This window comes from Bos indicus, chromosome 10 (genome assembly GCF_029378745.1).
Source record: "Bos indicus isolate NIAB-ARS_2022 breed Sahiwal x Tharparkar chromosome 10, NIAB-ARS_B.indTharparkar_mat_pri_1.0, whole genome shotgun sequence".
NCBI classification, from domain to species: Eukaryota; Metazoa; Chordata; class Mammalia; order Artiodactyla; family Bovidae; genus Bos; species Bos indicus.
The window spans coordinates 73349496-73369553 of record NC_091769.1 but is presented as its reverse complement, the minus strand read 5'-3'; the positions used below and the strand labels follow the sequence as shown (position 1 = coordinate 73369553).

At 39.3% G+C, this 20058-nt stretch overlaps 1 protein-coding gene across 1 annotated transcript in view; it reads right to left on the bottom strand.

The window, feature by feature from the left end:
- PRKCH (protein kinase C eta) overlaps nucleotides 1-20058 on the bottom strand; it is a 232741-nt gene that overhangs the window by 98706 nt on the left and 113977 nt on the right. The window contains exons 3-6 of the mRNA XM_019969023.2: nucleotides 10844-10994; nucleotides 5766-5800; nucleotides 3889-3977; nucleotides 2247-2376 (exon numbers count right to left, since the gene is read on the bottom strand). Of these exons, the coding sequence (XP_019824582.2) occupies nucleotides 2247-2376; nucleotides 3889-3977; nucleotides 5766-5800; nucleotides 10844-10994 (405 nt within the window). The remainder of the gene's footprint in view (nucleotides 1-2246; nucleotides 2377-3888; nucleotides 3978-5765; nucleotides 5801-10843; nucleotides 10995-20058) is intronic.

Sequence of the window (20058 nt, the reverse complement as noted above, 5' to 3'; positions counted from 1 at the left end):
TGGCCCCCACAGCACAGAACGCGGCATCCTGTGTGGCTGCCTTTCTCAGGGCTTTCAGCCTGTGGCTTCACGGGTGACAAAAAGCAATTGATTTAAAGGTCAAAGTAAGTGGCAGTTGGAAGAGCAGAGTGAAGCAAGCTAAGCTCCTGGCGCACAGGAAGCTGACTTGGGATGATGAAAGACCTGAGGTTTAATCAGCACAAAGTTCTGATACGGTTTCTTGACCTGGTTCTGCAGAGGGGAGGCAGAAATGAAACAGCATAATACATGTTTGGGGTGTGTCAGCCCATCTTTGGAAGGATGCACAGATCCAGATTTTGTGGGGGCTAAATTTATGCAATTTAGGGTTCTCTTCTTTGAGAAAAAGAACACTCTGGGGCTTCCCTGGTGGCTCAGTAGTTGGGAATCCGCCTGCCAATGTAGGAGACACTGGTTCGATCCTTGGTCCAGGAAGCTCCCACATGCTGTGGGGCAACCAAGCTGGTGTGCCACAACTATTGAGTCTGTGCTCTACAGCCTGGGAGCCGCAGCTCCTGAAGCCCGCACACCCTAGAGCCCGTTCTCCCCAACAAGAGAAGCCACCGCAATGAGAAGCCCGGGGACCACATCTACAGGGTAGTCCTGCTCGCTGCGACTAGAGAAAAGCCCATGTATAGCAACGAAGACCCAGCACAGTCAAAAATAAATAACACAATCATTTTAAAAAAGGAAAAGAACACTCCATCAAGTAGAGAGCTTGGAAGGTGCCTTGCAAGGGAGGGACTCTGAGGTTTAAGCTTTATTAGCTTCATAGGACATCCTCCTCTCTCAGGAAGGCTGGTACGGAGACATACAAGCCAGTAGTGGCCTTTCTAAAGCACCACGTGACAATAACAGCAACAATTATAGGAATTCTGTAGGTGTGCTATCCTTAGCACCACCAGGGACAAGAACCATGCAGATGAGCCCCACCCATGGCTCTGTACAGAGCATACAAGAGCAGAAAGTGACTTTCACCCTAGAAAGGGACACCACCCAGCTAATGATTAAGCAGTGCCTAAAACAAAGCCACACGGGCACTGTCTGCTGTTTTGGTTGAAAAAGAATTTATTTCACATATCTATGAAAAAAGAATCCTTGTGACTCCCATGGACTGTAGCCCATCAGGCTCCTCTGTCCATGGGGATTCACCAGCCAAGAATACTGGAGTGGGTTGCCATGCTCTCCTCCAGGGGATCTTCCCCACCCCGGGATGGAACCCAGGTCTCCTGCATTGCAGGTGGATTCTTTACCTTCTAAGCCACCAGGGAAGCCCACACACACAAAGCACACATGGAAAAAGAATAATCAAATGGGGCTCTGGAGAAACAAAAGAATTGGCCTTTCTTAAAAACAAGGGACTAGCCCCTTGTTGGTAATAGAAGCAGGTTTGGTAAGTCCAGCCAGTGGAAGTTACCCAGTTTTATTGACATGAACTCTGCCTTCCTCTGGTGACTTAGAATGTGTCTAAGTCACATGAACTTCACATGTGTTTCAGCAGGGGACAGTGCATCCCACGACAGCCAGACTGTTTCAGAAACACTCAGTGAGAGCTGACTCCAGGCCAATAGCCTCTCAACTCCTAACGGGACAGGGATCAACCCTCATTTCCTGACCCTTTGCTAAGGCAAAAGCCCAAAACTCAGGCTCCCTTGGGCATAGCTATTGAAGTACAAGCCCACATGGGGCCAAAGCTGAAGAGTCCTTCATCCCACCTACCTTCCGATCTCTATCAAGCTCTTTGAGAAGACACAGGGCAGCTCCAGCAATGCCTTTGTAACTCAATTTCTGCTTATTTCTGGTGAGGTCATCAGACCACCTCTCTTGCCAGTTCTTTTCTCATAAGCCAACCTTCTCTGCTGACCACCTCACCTCCTACTATCGTCCATTTCTGACCAGATGCCATTTTTTCCTCTTTCACATACATATTGAAATACACAATGACTAGCCTGTACTCAGCACTCAATAGAGGATAGCCAGCAGCCTAGCTAACGAGATGGGACATTTAATTTAGCAACTGCGTAAACATGCTGTAGTTAGGACATTTGTGGATCAAGTGCAGCTCTCTGTACATGCCTGACAAGGGACAATCTAGAGTCACAGAGATGTTTGTTTATAAAAGGTCTAAAACCACCAGTTCTAGGTCAGATTCTGAACTGCAGAATTTGGAAAGCTCGAAGCAAGGTGTTCTCATGAGGAAGCGGCTACCCCACACCCCAGCATCTCACTTTTACACTGAAGTCCTTGTCGCATTATGCCCCAGAGCAGGGAGCCACAGTGGTCGCAGAACGTCGGCACCTTATAGTTGTGGACGCTGAACTTGTGTGGGATGTTGATTCCAAACCTCTGCTCAGCAGTCTGTAAAAAGGAAACAGGAGGACGAGAGCTGAAATGCCACACCTTCTGCGAAAACCATTAACAGGAGCCCACCAAATTCATGGTGTTACTATCACACCTGAGATGGGTACGTCATTACTGCTCAGCAGCAATGAATTACCCAGGCCTGACAATGCAGACTGAGCACGTTTTCTAGTGAACAAGACTGGACAGAAACATGTGGTATACAAGATTGGTCTCCATCTTGGGAGCTTAAAAGAAATTTGAATTTTCAATTCACCTTTTATATTCAAGCTGTGTGTCTCTCCCTACCAATCCTCTCACACTTATGTCCATTTCCAAGAACCTTTGAACTTCAGGATTAAACAAGCCTTTTATAGACTACATACACTTACTATCATCACAAGTTCTTCCACAAATTCATTATATCATGAGGACAGGGCAGAGGGTGGTACCTAGCGGACATGGAATCACCTAAGGAATTCACTCCAAAGTGACATTCAAGTGGGGATCTTATTCCTCCCTTCCAGCCTCTGCCTGTCTTTGGATTTTGGTATCTCAGTGCAAAGATTCTGCTTTGATGTCACATACAATCACTTCTTGGATCAGGTGTAATCTCACATACTATTTTCAGCAAATAATTAGATTAGGCGTATGCTCTATAGGCTACATCAAATTTAAAGAAATAACAAAGAGCCAAGCATAACAAGGAGTGGGGTAATATTACTCCTCTTGAAACCTTTCTGGCCTCTTTCTCAAAAGAAAGAACACATGCCTCTACGTGTACTCTGTAGCAATCCTGGTGTACACGGTAAAGGACCATCAATTCAGAGCCAGACTCTTCAGTGAACCTGTGAATTTACCACTAACTGTTGGTCATATTTCACCCTCCTTCTACCTTCAGAATTTAGAGTGTTATACCCACCTCAGCTGGACGCAAAATGGCAAGAGTGAAGTTCAAGAATTTATGTATAAGTAAACATCTTCCCTGAAATTCCTAGACAGGCTGGAAGGGGCCAATAGTCACTTTATTTAGGGAGTGCAATTTACAGTTAACAACATATTTATCACATCAGTTGTGTCTTGCAGTATTGATCCTATTTTAAGATTTAGGCTGAGAGAGAAGATAGCTAGCAGAGGCTGGATTCTACACTCAAATACCAGTCATCCAATGCCAAACTCAGGGAACTTCTCACAATTCCAAATCTCTCTTCAAATTAGAAGAACTGATCCCTAGAGCTTCTACCCAGATGACAACTAATAGAATTATCTTAAGGACAGGTTAAGCTAACCAAGTGCAGAAATACAACCCCATAATATAAAAAGGAGAGACATTTCAATTCTGATACCATCGTTGGCTTCAAGGAATATGGAAGGAAAGTGGGGGGTGCAGCAAAGAGGGGCAGAGGAAGAGAGAGAAAGAGAGAGATACAGAGGCGGAGAGGGAGAGAAAAAGGAGGAGGGAGGGAGAGAGGGAGAGAGAGAATGTGCACACATAAGCATGTGTAGACAATCAGCAAACTGCTGTCTTACCTTTGAATCCACTTTGTTAATATTGTTTTGGCAAGTGCAGGCTGTAACAATTAGATGATGGCAGCGTTTGTGGACAACACAGGTGCACACTAGGGAATTAAATCCAGCAGTTATACATTTATCAGAGGCTGACAGCCTAGCCAGTTTCAGTGGAGTAACAAGGGCCGCACATGCCAACATGGCCTGATTTAGACGCTGGGCTCACGGGAAGCCCAGCCCCGTCCTTCCTATATTCTTTACCTTCACCCTAACTCAGGCCTTTGCTCATGCTCAAACTTCATACTCAAGTCTGGAACCAATGTCATCATTCCTGGCTTTAATCCTTCCCGTGCCTACCTCCAGAGGAATCATCTCACAGTATGATGCTGGTATCCTCAGCCCCATGAGCTGAAGCACTCAATCGTGTCTCACTATCAGTCAGAACAGAGCTGAAGTTTTCCAGATGAGTTTCAGGGTCTGTCAAGCCCACTCCAGACTCACTTGTCACATTTCTTCTCTGATGATTTTGTCCCGTTAAAAACTAGACTAGCTGCTCTTCCTGGGTAAGTCTTCACCCTCCTCCACACACTGTCCACGTCCTTCTCAATTCCCAGGACATCTTCCTTTCCTATCACTTAACTAAATCAAATTTATAACAGGACACGAAACGTATAAAAATGTTTCTTCCATGGAAACACACTCCCCATGACTTCCCTTCTAGACTGAAACTCTCTCCCTCCTCTGATCTCCTAAACTTTTAGCTGGCCTCCCTCATTTAAAGTGTTCCACATATGGCCTCCAGTGTACTCAGGATTCCCAGCCAGCATGACGACTTGAACAAAGTAGGCATTCACTAAGTAGCTGCAGAATGACTCAATCAATTGTTTGAATAGCTAGAACTTTATAAATAACTTTTTCTTCATTTTCATTTAGATCACTGATAGAGTGTAGACACAGTCCAATTTCCATTAAAGAGCAATGAAGCAATATTAAAAATACACATCATTTTTAAGATCTTTCAAGACTTATGAAATTTTCCAGGATTAAATACATAAAGACAGATGACAAGTCAGTAAATAGTACTATAGTCTAAAACAAATCTAGCTTTCATCAGATTGAATTCTCAGGAGAACCGAACTGAAAGTGCCCAGGGAACTAACTGGTCTTTTTATATGAGGGAATCCTTCACATAGAAAAAATTTATATTCTGAGGCATTTGTGTTCTTCACAGTCAGCTTGGCTACAGGTTTATTAACTTTATTGATATTTTCAGAGAACTAGCTTTGGATTTAGTGGATTTTCTTTATTGTTTCCCTAATTTAAATTTCACTGTTTCCCACTCTATTTTTATTATTTATTTTCTACCACTCATTTTAGGCTTAAGTTTCTCTCCTTTCTGAGATGGAAAGTTAGATTATCGATTCTAGATCTTTCTTCTTTTGTAATCTATACACTTAATACTATAATTTTTCCTCTCAGCACTGCTTCTCACAAACTTTGATAAACTGTATTTTCATTGGGTTTAAAATCTTTTTTTAATTTCCTTTTAAGTCTTCTTTGACCCACTAGCCATTTAGAATATATTGCTTAATCTCCAAATATTTGGAAGTGTTTTAATTATCTTTCTGCTATTGATTTTCAGTTTAATTACACTGCTGTATGAGAAGATACTTTTTAGGATTTCAATTCTTTTATATTTGTTATTATTGGTTTTACAGCCTAGAATGTGGTCTCTGTTGGTAAATTTTCCTACGAAACTGACGAAGAATCTGTATTCTGCTGCTCTTAGATGGAGTATTCTATAAATGTCAACTTGATCAAGTTCTGATAATGTTCTTATGGTATAATCACTTAACACAGGAACAAGATTAAATATACTTTCAAAAATGTTTTCTTACCTTGGCATTGATAACCCTGTTTTCCAAATACACCCCTGGTTCAAGACAATAGGGAAAAAAGTAACCATTAGTCAAACATTTCAGCAACAACTTCTATAATCACAGTACTTAAGAAAAATAAATTTCATCCTCTAGTCCTTTATAAAAAATAAAATTTCAGAGAAGCAGCAGCAATGATGTCCTTTTTGAGTGCTTGTTACCATAAGACAAAAAGGAAACTGACAAATTAGAATACTCCAAATCATAAAAACAGGTAAGTATTGCCAATTCTCATTCCACCAACCTCTGTGGCAATCCCCCTAGTCCTTAGTGAAAATAAGCCCTCCTCTGTGTGTGACTGAGCCTCAGGCTGAAGTGTCACTCTACCGCCTAACTGAGCATTGTCTCTCACATACACATAAAGATGTGTAGAAGGTGAAGTAAACAGATGCAGATATACATACAGAGGTAAACAGGTGAGTCCAGGGGACCTGACTGACCTGAGGCATCTTTCCTCTTCTCTGTGCCCACATCACCCCAGAATCTACAGGGGAGAAGTACAACCACAAGATGCCCATCATGCTCATAGCTCCCATCTCTGTCTCTCCCTAATACAGTCTCTGAGTGACAGCGACACAGTTTTAACCCTCATTAATAAAGATCACATTTTACTAAGCCTGTAGGATGTGCTAGGCAATGAGCCAAGCAGCTGACATGTACTATCTCACTTAATCCTCATGTGATAGGATGACCTAGAGCACAGATCATAAAGTCAGATGGCCTGGATGTGTTTTGGAGCAAATGGTTAACTTCTTTGAGCCATTGATTCTTAATCTATAAAAGGCATAATGATAACAGTGCTTACTTTATAAGGTCATCATGAAGATAAAAAGGGTCAATAAAGACTTAGAACAGTACCTGGCACTCTAAGCATACATAGAAGTTTATTATGTAAATAAAATAAAATCATTATCTCTGTTTTGCAGATGAAGAGACACTGATGGCTTATATAACTTGTCCAGGTTCACGTATCTAGTTGGTGATGAGAATGAATGCCAGGGTCTATATGCTTAATCATATATATATACATATAACACATATACCATTATTTTAAGTGTGTGTGTAGGGAGTGGGGAGGTAGGTGGGAGTTAAAGTTCCTTGGTAGAAAAAAATTTAGTTAAATTATAAAGCAACTTTCCATTTAGAATGTTAGTTGAGATCAAAAGTTCTCACCCAAAATGCCTACTAAACACCTGTAGTAACCAGGTCATGTAAAGAAGAAAAGTTGGCATAAAATAAACAGCAATAGGGAGAGGTGTGTGTCTACAGCTAACTGGAGCATGTAAAGAAGAGAAATGGGCTCAAAGTTGCCAGAGATGCTGATTTTTCTCATTTAAAAATGAGAATAGGAATCTTTTGTTAAAGACTATAACTTTAGGCTTCATCATACCAACAACCAGTATAGGGCCTTTGGTTTAGACAAGACTTTCTTTTTTTTATTTAATTTTTTAATGTGTACAAAGTTTGGGTCATTTCTTTTTTAAAATTTATCTTATTGAAGTACAGTTGATATATGATGTTATGTTAGTTGCTCGTGTATAGCAACCTGATTTATTATACATAGGTTCTTTTTTAGGTTCTTTTCCATTATAGATTATTAGAAGATATTGAATATAGTTCCTGGTATTATACAGTAGGTCCTTGTTGTTTTTCTGTTTTATATATATGTGTGTGTATGTCCGTTAATCATGAATCCTTAATTTATCCCTGTCCCCTTCTTCCCCCTTTGATAACCATAAGTTTGTTTTCTATGTCTGTGAGTCTATTTATATTTTGTAACTAAGTTCCTCTGTATCATTTTTTAGATTCCATGTATAAGTGATATCATATGATATTTGTCTTTCTCTATCTGACTTCATTTAGTAAATGAAGTTGGTTAAAAGAATACAGAAACAAGACTCATATCTATGGTACCTACAAGACACTCACTTCAGTTCTAAAGAAACACAGACTGAAAGCCAGGGGATAGAAAAAGGTATTCCATGTGAATGGAAATCAAAAGAAAGCTCAAATAGCAATACTTATACCAGACAAAATAGACTTCAGAATTAACACTTTTACAAGAGCTAGAGAAAGGCACTACATAATGATCAAGGATCAATCCAAGAAGAAGATGTAACAACTGTAAATATACATGCATCCAACATAGAGGCACCTCAATATATAAGGCAAATATTAACAACCATTAAAGGGACAAATTGACAGTAACACTATAATATTAGGTGGCTTTAATACACCACTTATAGCAATAGACATATCATCCAGACAGAAAATCAATAAGGAAACACAGGCCTTAAATAAAATATTAGACCAGATGGATCTAACTAATATTTATAAAACGCATCACCCAAAAGCAGAAGAATATACATTATTTTCAAGTGCACATGGAACATTCTACAGGATGCATTCTCCTAGATCACATGCTAGGCCACAAAACAAGCCTTGATAATTTTAGAAAATTGAAATATCAAGCATCTTTCCAACCACAACACTATGAGATTAGAAATCAACTACAAGGAAAAAACTTCAAAAAACACAAACACATGGAGGCTAAACAATATACTACCAAACAACCAATGGATCACTGAAGAAATCAAAAAGGAAATTTTAAAAAGATACCTAGAGACAAATGAAAACAAAAACATGGCAATCCAAAACCTATGGGATGTGGCAAAAGTAATTCTAAGAAAGAAGTTTATAGTGATACAATCTTGCCTCAGGAAATAAGAAAGAGCTCCATAAACAACCTAACCTTACACCTAAAACAACTAGAGAAAGAAAAAACAAAGCTCAAAGTTAGTAGAAGGAAAGAAATCACAAAGATCAGAACAGAAACAAGTGAAATAGAAACTAAAAAACAATAGGAAAGATCAATGAAACGAAAAATTAGTTCTTCAAAGAGATAAACAAAATTGATAAACCTTTAGCCAGACTCATCAAGGATAAAAAGAGAGGGCCCAAGTCAATAAAACAGAAATGAAAAAGAAGTTACAACTGACATCACAGAAATACAAAGGCTCATAAGAGACTACTATATGCAACTATATGCCAATAAAATGGACAACCTAGAAGAAATGGAAAAATTCTTAGAAAGGTACAATCTCCCAAGTCTGAACCAAGAAGAAATAGAAAATCAGAACATACCAATTACCAGAACTGAAATTGAATCTGTAATAATAATAACTTAAAAAACCCTCTTAACAAACCAAAGTTCACGCTTAGATGGCTTCACAAATGAATTCTACAAAACATTTAGAGAAGAGTTAACAAAATTGCAGAGGAAGGAAGACTTCCAAACTCATTGTATGGGTCCATCATCAACCTAATACCAAAACCAGAGAAAGATATCACAAAAAAAGAAAATTACAGGCCAATATCACTGATAAACATAGATACAAAAAATTGTCAACAAAATACTAGCAAATCGACTTCAGTAATATTTTAAAAGGATAATAGACTAAACCCTGTTCATGATTTAAAAGACCAGAAACATAAGCTAAGTCTGGATTTTGACTTGCTAAAAGGTATAAAATCCAAAGTAATCACAAAAAACCCACATAATACAAAGCAATTGATCAATATGCAGAAATGAACCAAGTGTTTCTGCCTTAAACAAAATGACTAAGTTCAGTTTAGTTCAGTCACTCAGTTGTGTCTGACTCTTTGCGACCCCATGAACCGCAGCACGCCAGGCCTCCCTGTTGATCACCAACTCCTGGAGTTCACCCAAACCTATGTCCATTGAGTCGGTGATGACATCCAACCATCTCATCCTCTGTCATCCCCTTCTCCTCTGGCCCTCAATCTTTCCCAGCATCAGGGTCTTTTCAAATGAGTCAGCTCTTCACATCAGGTGGCCAAAGTACTGGAGTTTCAGCTTCAGCATCAGTCCTTCCAGTGAATATTCAGGACTGATTTCCTTTAGGGTGGACTGGTTGGATCTCCTTGCAGTCCAAGGGACTCTCAAGAGTCTTCTCCAACACCACAGTTCAAAAACATCAATTCTTCTGCGCTCAGCTTTCTTTATAGTCCAACTCTCACATCCATACATGACCACTGGAAAAACTATAGCCTTGACTAGACGGACCTTTGTTGACAAAGAAATGTCTCTGCTTTTCAATATGCTGTCTAGGTTGGTCAAAACTTTCCTTCCAAATGACTAAAGTTTGCAACAAAAGCAAGATACAAGAGTGTTTTTCTTCCTTCTGAGAAGGGTGTGTGTATGTTTTGTGCAAGTGAAGGGGTGTTTCTTCTTTCTCTCTGCAAATAAATGTGTTTAATGTTGCCTCTAATTGAAGACTGGAGGAGGAAATGGCAACCCACTCCAGTATTCTTGCTTGAAGAATCCCATAGACAAAGGAGCCTGGCAGGCTACAGTCCATGGGGTCACAAAGAGTTGGACATGCCTGAGTGACTTCACCTTCACTTTCTAACTGAAGATAACTACTACTTAAATTTACTTCACATTATAGATTTGCCTCTTAGACTTAAGCTTGAGTGACATATATAATAAGATATTATTCCAAATCATCTAGAATTTCTCAACTATTAATTATCTTAATTCTTAAATGCCAGGGATTATAGTATGTGGTCACCGAAAGCTATTACCTTTAGCTACATATGATAAGACTGAAGACTGCTGTGTGCTTAGTGTAGCTGAAACAATTACAGAAATTCTGTAAGTCATCATGTGATTTACACCTTCTTAGAGAAATACTGTTGATATTTCTTTCCTCTTCAGGGGCAGACCATTTATTAATTGATTAGCCTCTCTAATTACTGCTTTTTGACCAATTCATGATTCATTAACATTTTTACCAAAATGACTAGCAAAAGAAATAACATGTAAAACTTAATCTGTAAATTGTGTAATTTTTTCTGCTGGTTTGGGGATTAATGTTTCTAGGTCAACATATTAGAATAAGAGGGAAAAAATCAGATTCTAAAACAATTCTTAATAATCATGTTTTCTCCTGAAATCACACACAACCAGAGGAAGTCTCAGCTCATGGCAGGAGAGAAGCCAAGGAGCTTCTTACCAGATAAACTCCCTGCAGTGAGAGCAGTAGGTGGGCTGCCTCAGGTATGTGGCCATGAACTTGTGTCCGTTGATCTGGTGGACTCGCCTTCGCATAGCCCTTTGGCGCTTCCTGGTAAAATGTTTGAAGATTCGGTCTCTCTGGAGAGTAGCTATATATTAAAAGAAGGGGGGGAAAAAAGAGTGTAATGAATCTATCTGCATATATGAGAAAGTTGGATAGTTCAAATACTTCCCAGATTATTATTTTTTTTTTCTTTCTTTAAGATGCAAAACAGCCCAAAAAATCATCATGCTTTGTTGGACCTCTGGAACTCTGAGATTCCCATTGCCCACTATCTTGGGCTAGTTGGCACAGAGCCTGGGTTCCCCAGGGTTCTGAGGTCCCAGTATGTGACAGCAGCATGGTTGCACGGTACTTGTCCAGCTGTCTAGGACCTTAGATTCACTGACTGGCTGGCAAACAGGACTCCTCATTACTCTCCTTCCATGCCAGTGTTGCCACAAAACTTAGTGAGGGAATTGCCCCCAACAAAGTGAGAGCCCTGCCCAAAAGCATCGTTTCCAGCACCATCTCTGTTAATTTGGAATACGTAGAAATTAACTGGGAATACACTCAAAGTTCCTTTTCTAATCTCACATTTTAAAGATAGTGGCTCCTAATCTGAAGACTTGAGAACTCTGCACCATTTAAAGATGGTAAATGATCTTTTCCACTTTACTATTCTAGAATGTTCCCAATGTATGCAGAGACTTATGATTGTAAAATAAAGATTCCTTCAATAATGCTTTTAAATAAATCACTGCTCCAAAGGAAATTAGAGGAATCGTACAAGAATAATCTGCTAATAAATTTTAAAACCTGGAAAAAAAGTAGAAGATTTCTGTGTAAACATAATGATCAAAATTCACTAAGAGTTATATAAAACAATAGTCTAACTTTTTAGAAAGAATTATAAAGATTTTAAAGGACTACCTCTAATTTTGAAGTAGTCATTTTAGGTAGACTTTTCTCAGTAGCAATTATACTCAAATAACCAGAAACTTCTGTACTACTCAGCATTACCTTAAAAGAAAAACTCACTGTGACCAAGTAGGAATTTTCTCAGAAGCATAACAATGGGCATATTATTCTAAAATCTATTATATCTTATTCTATTAATAGGTAGAAGAATAAGTATGACAGTTTCAATAGATGTTAAAAAGGCACTTGGTAAAATTTAACTTGTAATCCAATAAAAAATTCTTTTAAAAAGACTAGAAGAGTGTCTCTTTAACATGACTAACACATGATTTCACAGATCAAAAGCTAAATGGTAATTTTTTAAAAATTCCGGTGACAGTTAAGAACAAATAAGACTAATTATCACCACTATTATTTAATATTATTCTGAAAGTAGTTGCTAAAATTATTAGATATGAAATTTGAAGATCAAACTATCAGGAAAAGGTGCCAAAGATACCATTATTTGAAGTTATTTAATGTATGACTAGAAAACTCAGGAGAATTTAGCCTAATTTATTAAAAAATTGAGTACAGTATGATGGACAGTAATAAGTCATTAAAAGCCAAGGTATTATGTCAAAAGAACTGATTAGAATAATCTTAAAAATCCCATTCATATAGCTACAAAAACCAAACTATCTAGGAAATAATTTATCAGAAGTGCAAGATTTATATGAAAAAAGACTATAAAACCAATTGAAGAAGATGAAAAGATGTGTAAAAATGAAGTTCTTAAATTGGAACACCCAATACTATAAAGCTGTCAATTCTTTCTAAACTAATCTCTAAACTGAACAAAATCACAATCAACATTCCCAAAGGATGTTTTTAAACTCAACAATTTTTTTCAAAGTTTTTTTGGTACCATAAATATTTTAAAACTGTTGAAAAATTTCAATGAGAGGACTTGCTGTACATGTTAAAACATATTATAAAATTACAATAACTTAAACAGTGCTTTACCCCTTCAAGAACAGCCCAAAACTAGAAATCAATTTGGCTGAAAGATAATATGGTTCAAATCAGTGGGAAAGATGGATTTACTCAATAAGTAGTGTTCAGACAACTAGGTAGCCTTTTGGAAAATATCTTTACCTCACTTCTTACACCTAAATAATCTAAGATAAATGTTAAGGTGGAAATTACAGAAAGAAAGAAACCACAGGGGGAAAAAAATATTCCTAGAATGGGATAAGGATAACAAACTTCTATAGCCATAAAAGATCCACAGATTTGTAACCTATGAAATTTAAAGTCCTACTGTCAATAAACAAAACAGAGTTGAAACAAATTGAGGAGAAAACGATTTGTAACACATGACAAAGTGTTACATTTATAATGTGTATAAATGATTTAGAAAAGAGGATAAAAATCTAGTAAAAAGGAGGGGCAGAGGAAGTGAATAGGCAATTCATAAAATCATAAATGTAAACAGACATTAAACACGCCAAGATGTCCAATCCCATCCAAGATAACCACGTAAGAATCGCGAGGTAAATAGCATTTTACCTCTTAAGTTGGCAAATACTTATAAAGATGGTTAACATGCCCATTCTTACAACCTGGTAGGGAAAGAAGTACCTCCAGCTTCTGCTGAGAGGAGGATAAACTTGTCTCTAGTCCTGGCCCCACCATGCTCTGGATGTATTTATCCTGCCAAGCTTCCCTGTTCTCATCTATAAATCAGGTACTACCTTCCTCCTAGGTTTTTTCCCCCCAAGGACTGAATGAAGTAATGCATTAAAAAGGTTTTGTGTAAAGCTAGACACATGGTAGCATTCAACACATGTATCTATTTCGGGAATGATTTCTTTTGATAACCAATTTGACAATACCTGTCAATGTTTTTTCCCAGTTTTACTGAGAAATAACTGACATACCATCACTGTATATGTCTATGGCATATCAGCATGATGGTCTGATTAAATACTGTGAAATGATTACCACAATACATTCAACTAACGTTCGTCTTTGCATATAGATATAATAAAAAGAAAGAAAAATATTTTCTTCTTGTGATGAGAACTCAGGATTTATTCTCAACTTTCCTATTTATTATACAGAAATGTGAGGTGTAGTCATCATGCTGGTCACATCATATCCCTAGTAATTATTTATCTTACAACCAAAAGTTTAAACCTTTTGACCGCCTTCCTCTAATTCCTCTTCCACCTCCACCCTGCCTCTGGTAACCACAAATCTGACATCTTTTTTCTGTGAATTGGTTGTTTTGTTTTCCTGTTTGTTTTTTAGATCATACGGTATTTGTTATTTTCTGTCTGACTTCACTTAGCATAATGCCTTCAAGGTCTATCCATGTTGACATAAATGGTAAGATTTCCTCATTTTTTATAGTTGAGTAATATTTAATTGTGTGTCTATTACCTCAACTTCTGTATTCATTCATCACTGACAGATACTTAGATTATTTCCATGTCTAGGCTACTGTAAATAATGCTTCAGATATCTTTTCAAGTTGGTGTTTTTGTCACCTTGTTCAAGTGTTATGTTCGTTTCTTTGCATGTAATAATTCAATTTCTAGGATTTTTTTCCTACAAAAAATACCAGAAAGCAGAAATATATATCAATTGTATCTATACAGCATCATATCAATGTATGCTATATTCTTTTTAACAGTAAAACTGAAGTTCAATACAAGAAATCTTAGAGATGAAATGCAAAAAACATCCAAATAAATTTGGCTAAGACACCAACTCTCCAGAGGCTCTAGTATGGTTAAAATCATACCTACTCGAATTTTTGTTTTGTAGTGTGTGTGTGGTGTGTTTAAGTTCTTTGGTAAGCAGCCCAATTACTTTCAGCCTCAGGTTTCCCATCTATCCAAAGAAGACGAAAATATACCCCAAGTCCTCAGTATTATGGGGAAAGTATTATATAATCAATATTCCTGAGATGGTCTTACAACTTTCGATAAGGGTCACATAAGAACAGAAATCACTCTACTGCTCTCTTTCACCATAATTCTAGAAGCCATCTAGTAACCACAAAATAAGCAGATTTTAATGTCGCTTTGCTGACAGATGATGAAATTTAGCCTAGATGATAACACCCTATATCTGATCTACATTATCACCAACCTAAGACCCAGCTCAGCACTGGCCAAAGTAAAACTTGTACTGAATTACTGAACACGTATCACATCTAGATGCAAATTAAATTCTCCCTGGGGAGTCTAATTACCAATAATTTACTTATATAATCCCTTAATACTATAAAGATTGGTTAAAAGGTCAGCTCATTTGCAGTTTTAACATTTCATAAATTGAATCCTTTGTCCCCCCTCAACAGCTATTGCCATTGCAGTAATCTGACCTATGAATCTTGTAGGTGATCTTACAGCCAGGACGGAGGAAGAAACTGCATGCAGTTGTTCACCAAGTCAGTCATCCCCCGATGCATTCACTCCTGCCTGTCACCCTTCCTTGAACGTTCTTTCCTCGGTTTTTGTTTTTGTTTTTTCCCAAATGAGTTAACATAGACTTTCCTGTGTGTCTCAGAGCCTAAGCGGCTGCCCCCAAACCCTGAATCGGGGTGAAATGCTTCTCCTCACCCTGTTTCCATAGCAACCCAGGAGCACCCCTCTATCTTTTCCCTTACCCCAGGAAACTAGGGGCTGTGTCTCTTTTACCTCCTATCCCAGGTGCCTCACCAGACCTCATACATGGTCATTTATAACCAAACTTCACTCTTCCTTCCTCTGTACTGTTTGCACATGTGCCTCTTTTTATTTAAAAAGCAAACATACACATTTACGCACATCTCCAGAATCCGCAAGAAATTTAAGTCATGTAAGAAAACGGGCTGCTGTGGCTTCATATGGCTTTCCGTGTCACCACTGTCTTGCTGGCTGCCCTGAGCAGAAGAATGAACTCTGGAACTGCACTCTGTTGCTCTGAGTACAGACTGAACCCCCACTTGAGAGTACAGGGAGAGCTTCCTCATTGTCTGCATGGCCTCCTGTTGATTTAGGACTGAGAAGGGCTTAAAAAGACGATTTAATCCTGTTGTACTCGAAACCACCCTGGGCTTTGAGAAATCTTTCAGATCATCTGTTAGTTGAGCACGTCAAGCAACACTAACATGCTTTGCAGCCAAAACTTGCATCACAACTTCTATTTAGCTTCTGAGGTGCTCAATGCCTCTAAATAAATAGGAAGCTGGCTCCATGCCCCAGCATGGAAACTCACATTGCCATCTCTGGAAGTGAGCAGGTCTGGAGCCCTTGATCTGTCTTTCCAGGAGTTGGTTTTCACAAGCCCTCCCAACCACAGGGTGGAGGCTAATTGTGTTAAATGTAATGATGATTAACTATTTTGAAATAAAATTGGATTTCATAAAATATGACTGTCATCCCATTCTTTTTCAGAACCTGAAAAGGCATAAGTGACCAGGAGCCACCACAGGGTAAGTTATTCTCGTAGAAAATTTTATTGGTATGAAACTTACGTTGCTGGCGGGAGGATTTGTAGGGGACAGATGACTTTCAGAAGTTTCCATCAAACTGTCTTAATTTTATCTCAAAAATGGTAACTATTCCATCTTTTTTAGTCTTCTGCTCTCCCTATCTGAATTTAAAGTTTCACATACCAGACACGGGCTTCCCAGGTGGCACCAGTGGAAAAGAACCTGCCTGCCGGTGCAGATAGACGTAAGAGATGCAGGTTCGATCCCTGGATTGGGAAGATCCTCTGGAGGAGGGCATGGCAACCCACTCTAGTATTCTTGCCTGGAGAATCCCACGGAAAGAGAAGCCTGGTGGGCTACAGTCCATAGAGTCACATACACTCGGCATGACTGAAGTGACTTAGCATGCATGCACGCAGGCACGCATACCAGACATAGAAATCCATGTTTGAAAGTACTTTGGAAACATTCTGATGTGAGTCAAAAGCAGAAATCATAGTTACCAATTTCCAAGTTAAAATCAGAGATAAAAAATCTATGGCATTTTGTAATTTTTAGAATTACCGATACAGAATACATAAAGGAAATACTTGTGATTTCGTGTAGAATGCAATTGAAGTTGAATTTGCTCAGCAGCACTGGTACTTGGTTTACCATAGTCTGTAACTGGTCTTCAAGGGGCTGTGCAGTGGAGGTCTTGAGGCCTTTATACGTGACCACAAGTGGAAAGCCCTGCAGGTGGGTGAGGCAGGTGAGGGCCTGGAATCTGGAGTGCAGCTGTGAATCCTGCATCTCCCCCTCATAAACTGGGAGACCCTGAGCGCATTGTTCAGTCTATACCTCAGTTTCCTCATTTGTAGAGCATGAAGGCTAGAGAACCCTCCTCAAAGGGCCATTTTGGGGACTTGCTGAAATAATAAGTGTAACATAATTAGAAAAATACCTGGCAGGAGGCAACTGTTACCAATTATAACTGTTGTTAAAACTCTTACTTCAGCCTTCAAAGACTAGAAAGGATTTTTAATCCAGTCATCCAACTGCCTCGAAGGAGAATCAATACATAGGAAACCATTTCCTAACGAAGTTCAGCAACATTCCCAAGGCTCATCTAGCTACTTAGTACCAGAACCACCCCTGGAATCCTCCACTCTTGATTCTATCCCAGAACCATACGGTTAACATCATATTGCATTTTGTCCTTTATTAACATTATTAACAATGGGTCTCCCAGAATCTCCTTGAATCAACTGGGTCTCCCCCTGGAAAGCAGTAAATTTTCTGGTGAGGAGACAGAAACTAACAGGAAGGTGAAACGAGGTCAAGCAGCCAGTGATGGAAGTGGGTAGGCCAGAGCCTGTTGACTGTGTTGAACTACTGAGCAGTGCTATCAAATGTCTTTTTTCTTCTTCCTGAGATACTCGTTTTATCATGTGTGCACATGGCAGGGAATAACTGTGGGAAAAACAAACAGGAAAACTTTTGTGTTGAGCACAATTACTAGTCAAGAAAGAACCACAGAGTATTATGTTGTTTATGTCTCCAAAATATATCCCTGAAAGGTAATGCAATAAGGTAGTGAGAGAATTTTGCTTAGGATTATCCAACACACTGAAGAAGAAACCATGTGATCGCAGAACCGTGTGATAAAGAATAATGCTTAGAGTTTAACTTAGATGACTTCTGTCTGAGACAATAATAACAGAACGATTAGCACATGTATAAAGCAAACACATAACTTAAATGAATCTTTACAAGAACACAACACCAGTGGGAGAGAGCATTTAGTGGGTGTTGAGTGAAGACAGAATCACAGATGTGTACCTAGTCCTTTGATTATTTAAGGAAGATTTGACGAATGGGCAGAGATTAACAGTTGTTTAGAAGGGGAAGGGGAGCTTGGTGAACCAGGATGGGGAGAAGATTCTGGGAATCTGTACCAGCAGCAGTGAAAATGACTGCGACAAAGAGTATTGGTATTAAAAATGGCAGGCGAAAGCCCCTAAGTGGCACTGAGCAGAAGAGAATCTTCTGTTTTTTAAAAAGAGCTGAACCACATGACTCACAGTTATTTCCAAATTCAGAACGAGTGATTAGACTCAATGTATCATGAGACCTGCTTCTACAGAAGCTATACACAGATGTTTCTCAGGGACTTGGCTGCTTCTGAGGAAGCCCAACCTACAAAAACATCTACCATCATGCAAACTCACAGAGATGACTATCAATGGCAACAGAAGGAGAGAAAAATAATTTGTACTAGACTGACTCTCTCACGTAGGGCTCATGGCTCATGGCACTATGAAAGCTGAGCTCATCCCCCTGCCCCCATGCACCCATCCCTACAGCCTCCTCTGTTAGCAGAAACAGGAGCAGAACAGAGGTCCTGGATAAGGCCATCAGAAATGGTACCCAGGTTCCATTAGAAGCCAGTACTCTCCTCAGTACTTAAAGAAAGGGATCTGAGGACTCCCAAATATGCAGCTCTAGTTCTGGCTTCTAACTACTAAACTTGTTTCTAAGTAGCTTCTCAGCATCTCTTCAAGACATACCCAAGACAAACCTAAAACTTGACATTTGTAGGCTGAACCCTCTTCCCCAACTTCTTGAAGCCATGCTAGGGGTAGCAGCACCACTCTGCCTGAAGTCATCCAGAAAAAAAACAAAACAAAACATAGAGATGTCTTCATATACCTCTTCACTCACAACAAATTGATCATCAAGTCCTACTAAACCTTCTATGATGTTTCCCTCCCATGCCCATGCCTCCTCCTTATCATCTGGACTGTGAAATAGTTTCCTAACTAGTCTCCCTGTGTAAGTTTGTTCCCTTCCGAAATCAATCCTTCATCCATCCAGTTACACTTATGAAATATGCATAATTCAGTGTATGTGAAACTCCTCAGGGAAATTAGGTTTACTGTAGTTGTCCTATTCGAATCATATTTTATTTTAAGGTAATAGGGTGTAGATTTTCCTCAAAGGGTGGTGCTTCCATTGTCCAACATCTGAGAGAAAGCTGAGTCCTCAGACAGCAAAATACCTTTCAGATGGGCCTTAGGTAGGAGACTAGTCTCTCTCCTTGGTCCTCACTTTCTGAGGTTCAGACCTGAGGTCCCAGGAATGGGGCATCCCCTAGGCTCTGCAGAGGAAGACTGAGGTAGACTGGGAATAAGCCCAGTAGTAACGGGCTTGGAGGACCAGGGTTCCTTTCATTAAGAACCTAGCAGACTCCTCTACTAAGTGGGATTCCCTCATAACTCAGTCAGTAAAGAATCTGCCTGCAATGCAGGAGACCCGGATTTGACTCCTGGGTGGGAAAGATTCCTTGGGGAAGGAAATGGCAACCCACTCCAGTATTCGTGCCTAGAGAATCCCATAGACAGAGAAGCCTGGCAGGCTACAGTCCATGGGGTCACAAGAGTCAAACCCAACTTAGCAACTAAACCACCACCACTAAGTCTGCTTAGCAGATACCAATGTCAACCCCCCATCCCAACACCCACAGCTCTCAGGAACCCATCAAATCTTCTCCATTTCATCCTGCCACCTGGGTTCCTTCAGAGATCTCAAAGGGTTGGTTGACCATACTCAAAGGGCAACGAAACTGGGATATTTATCCTCTAGATCTTATCTGACATTGGTTAATGGCTGCTTCAAGGAAAGGGGACATTAATTCTCCAACATTTCCACCCTTCCTTTGTGGCTGAGAGGAAATATATGGGTGGATCACTCATAGTATCTACCATAGAATGAATTCATACTTAGCCTGGCCTTGGTTTCTTAT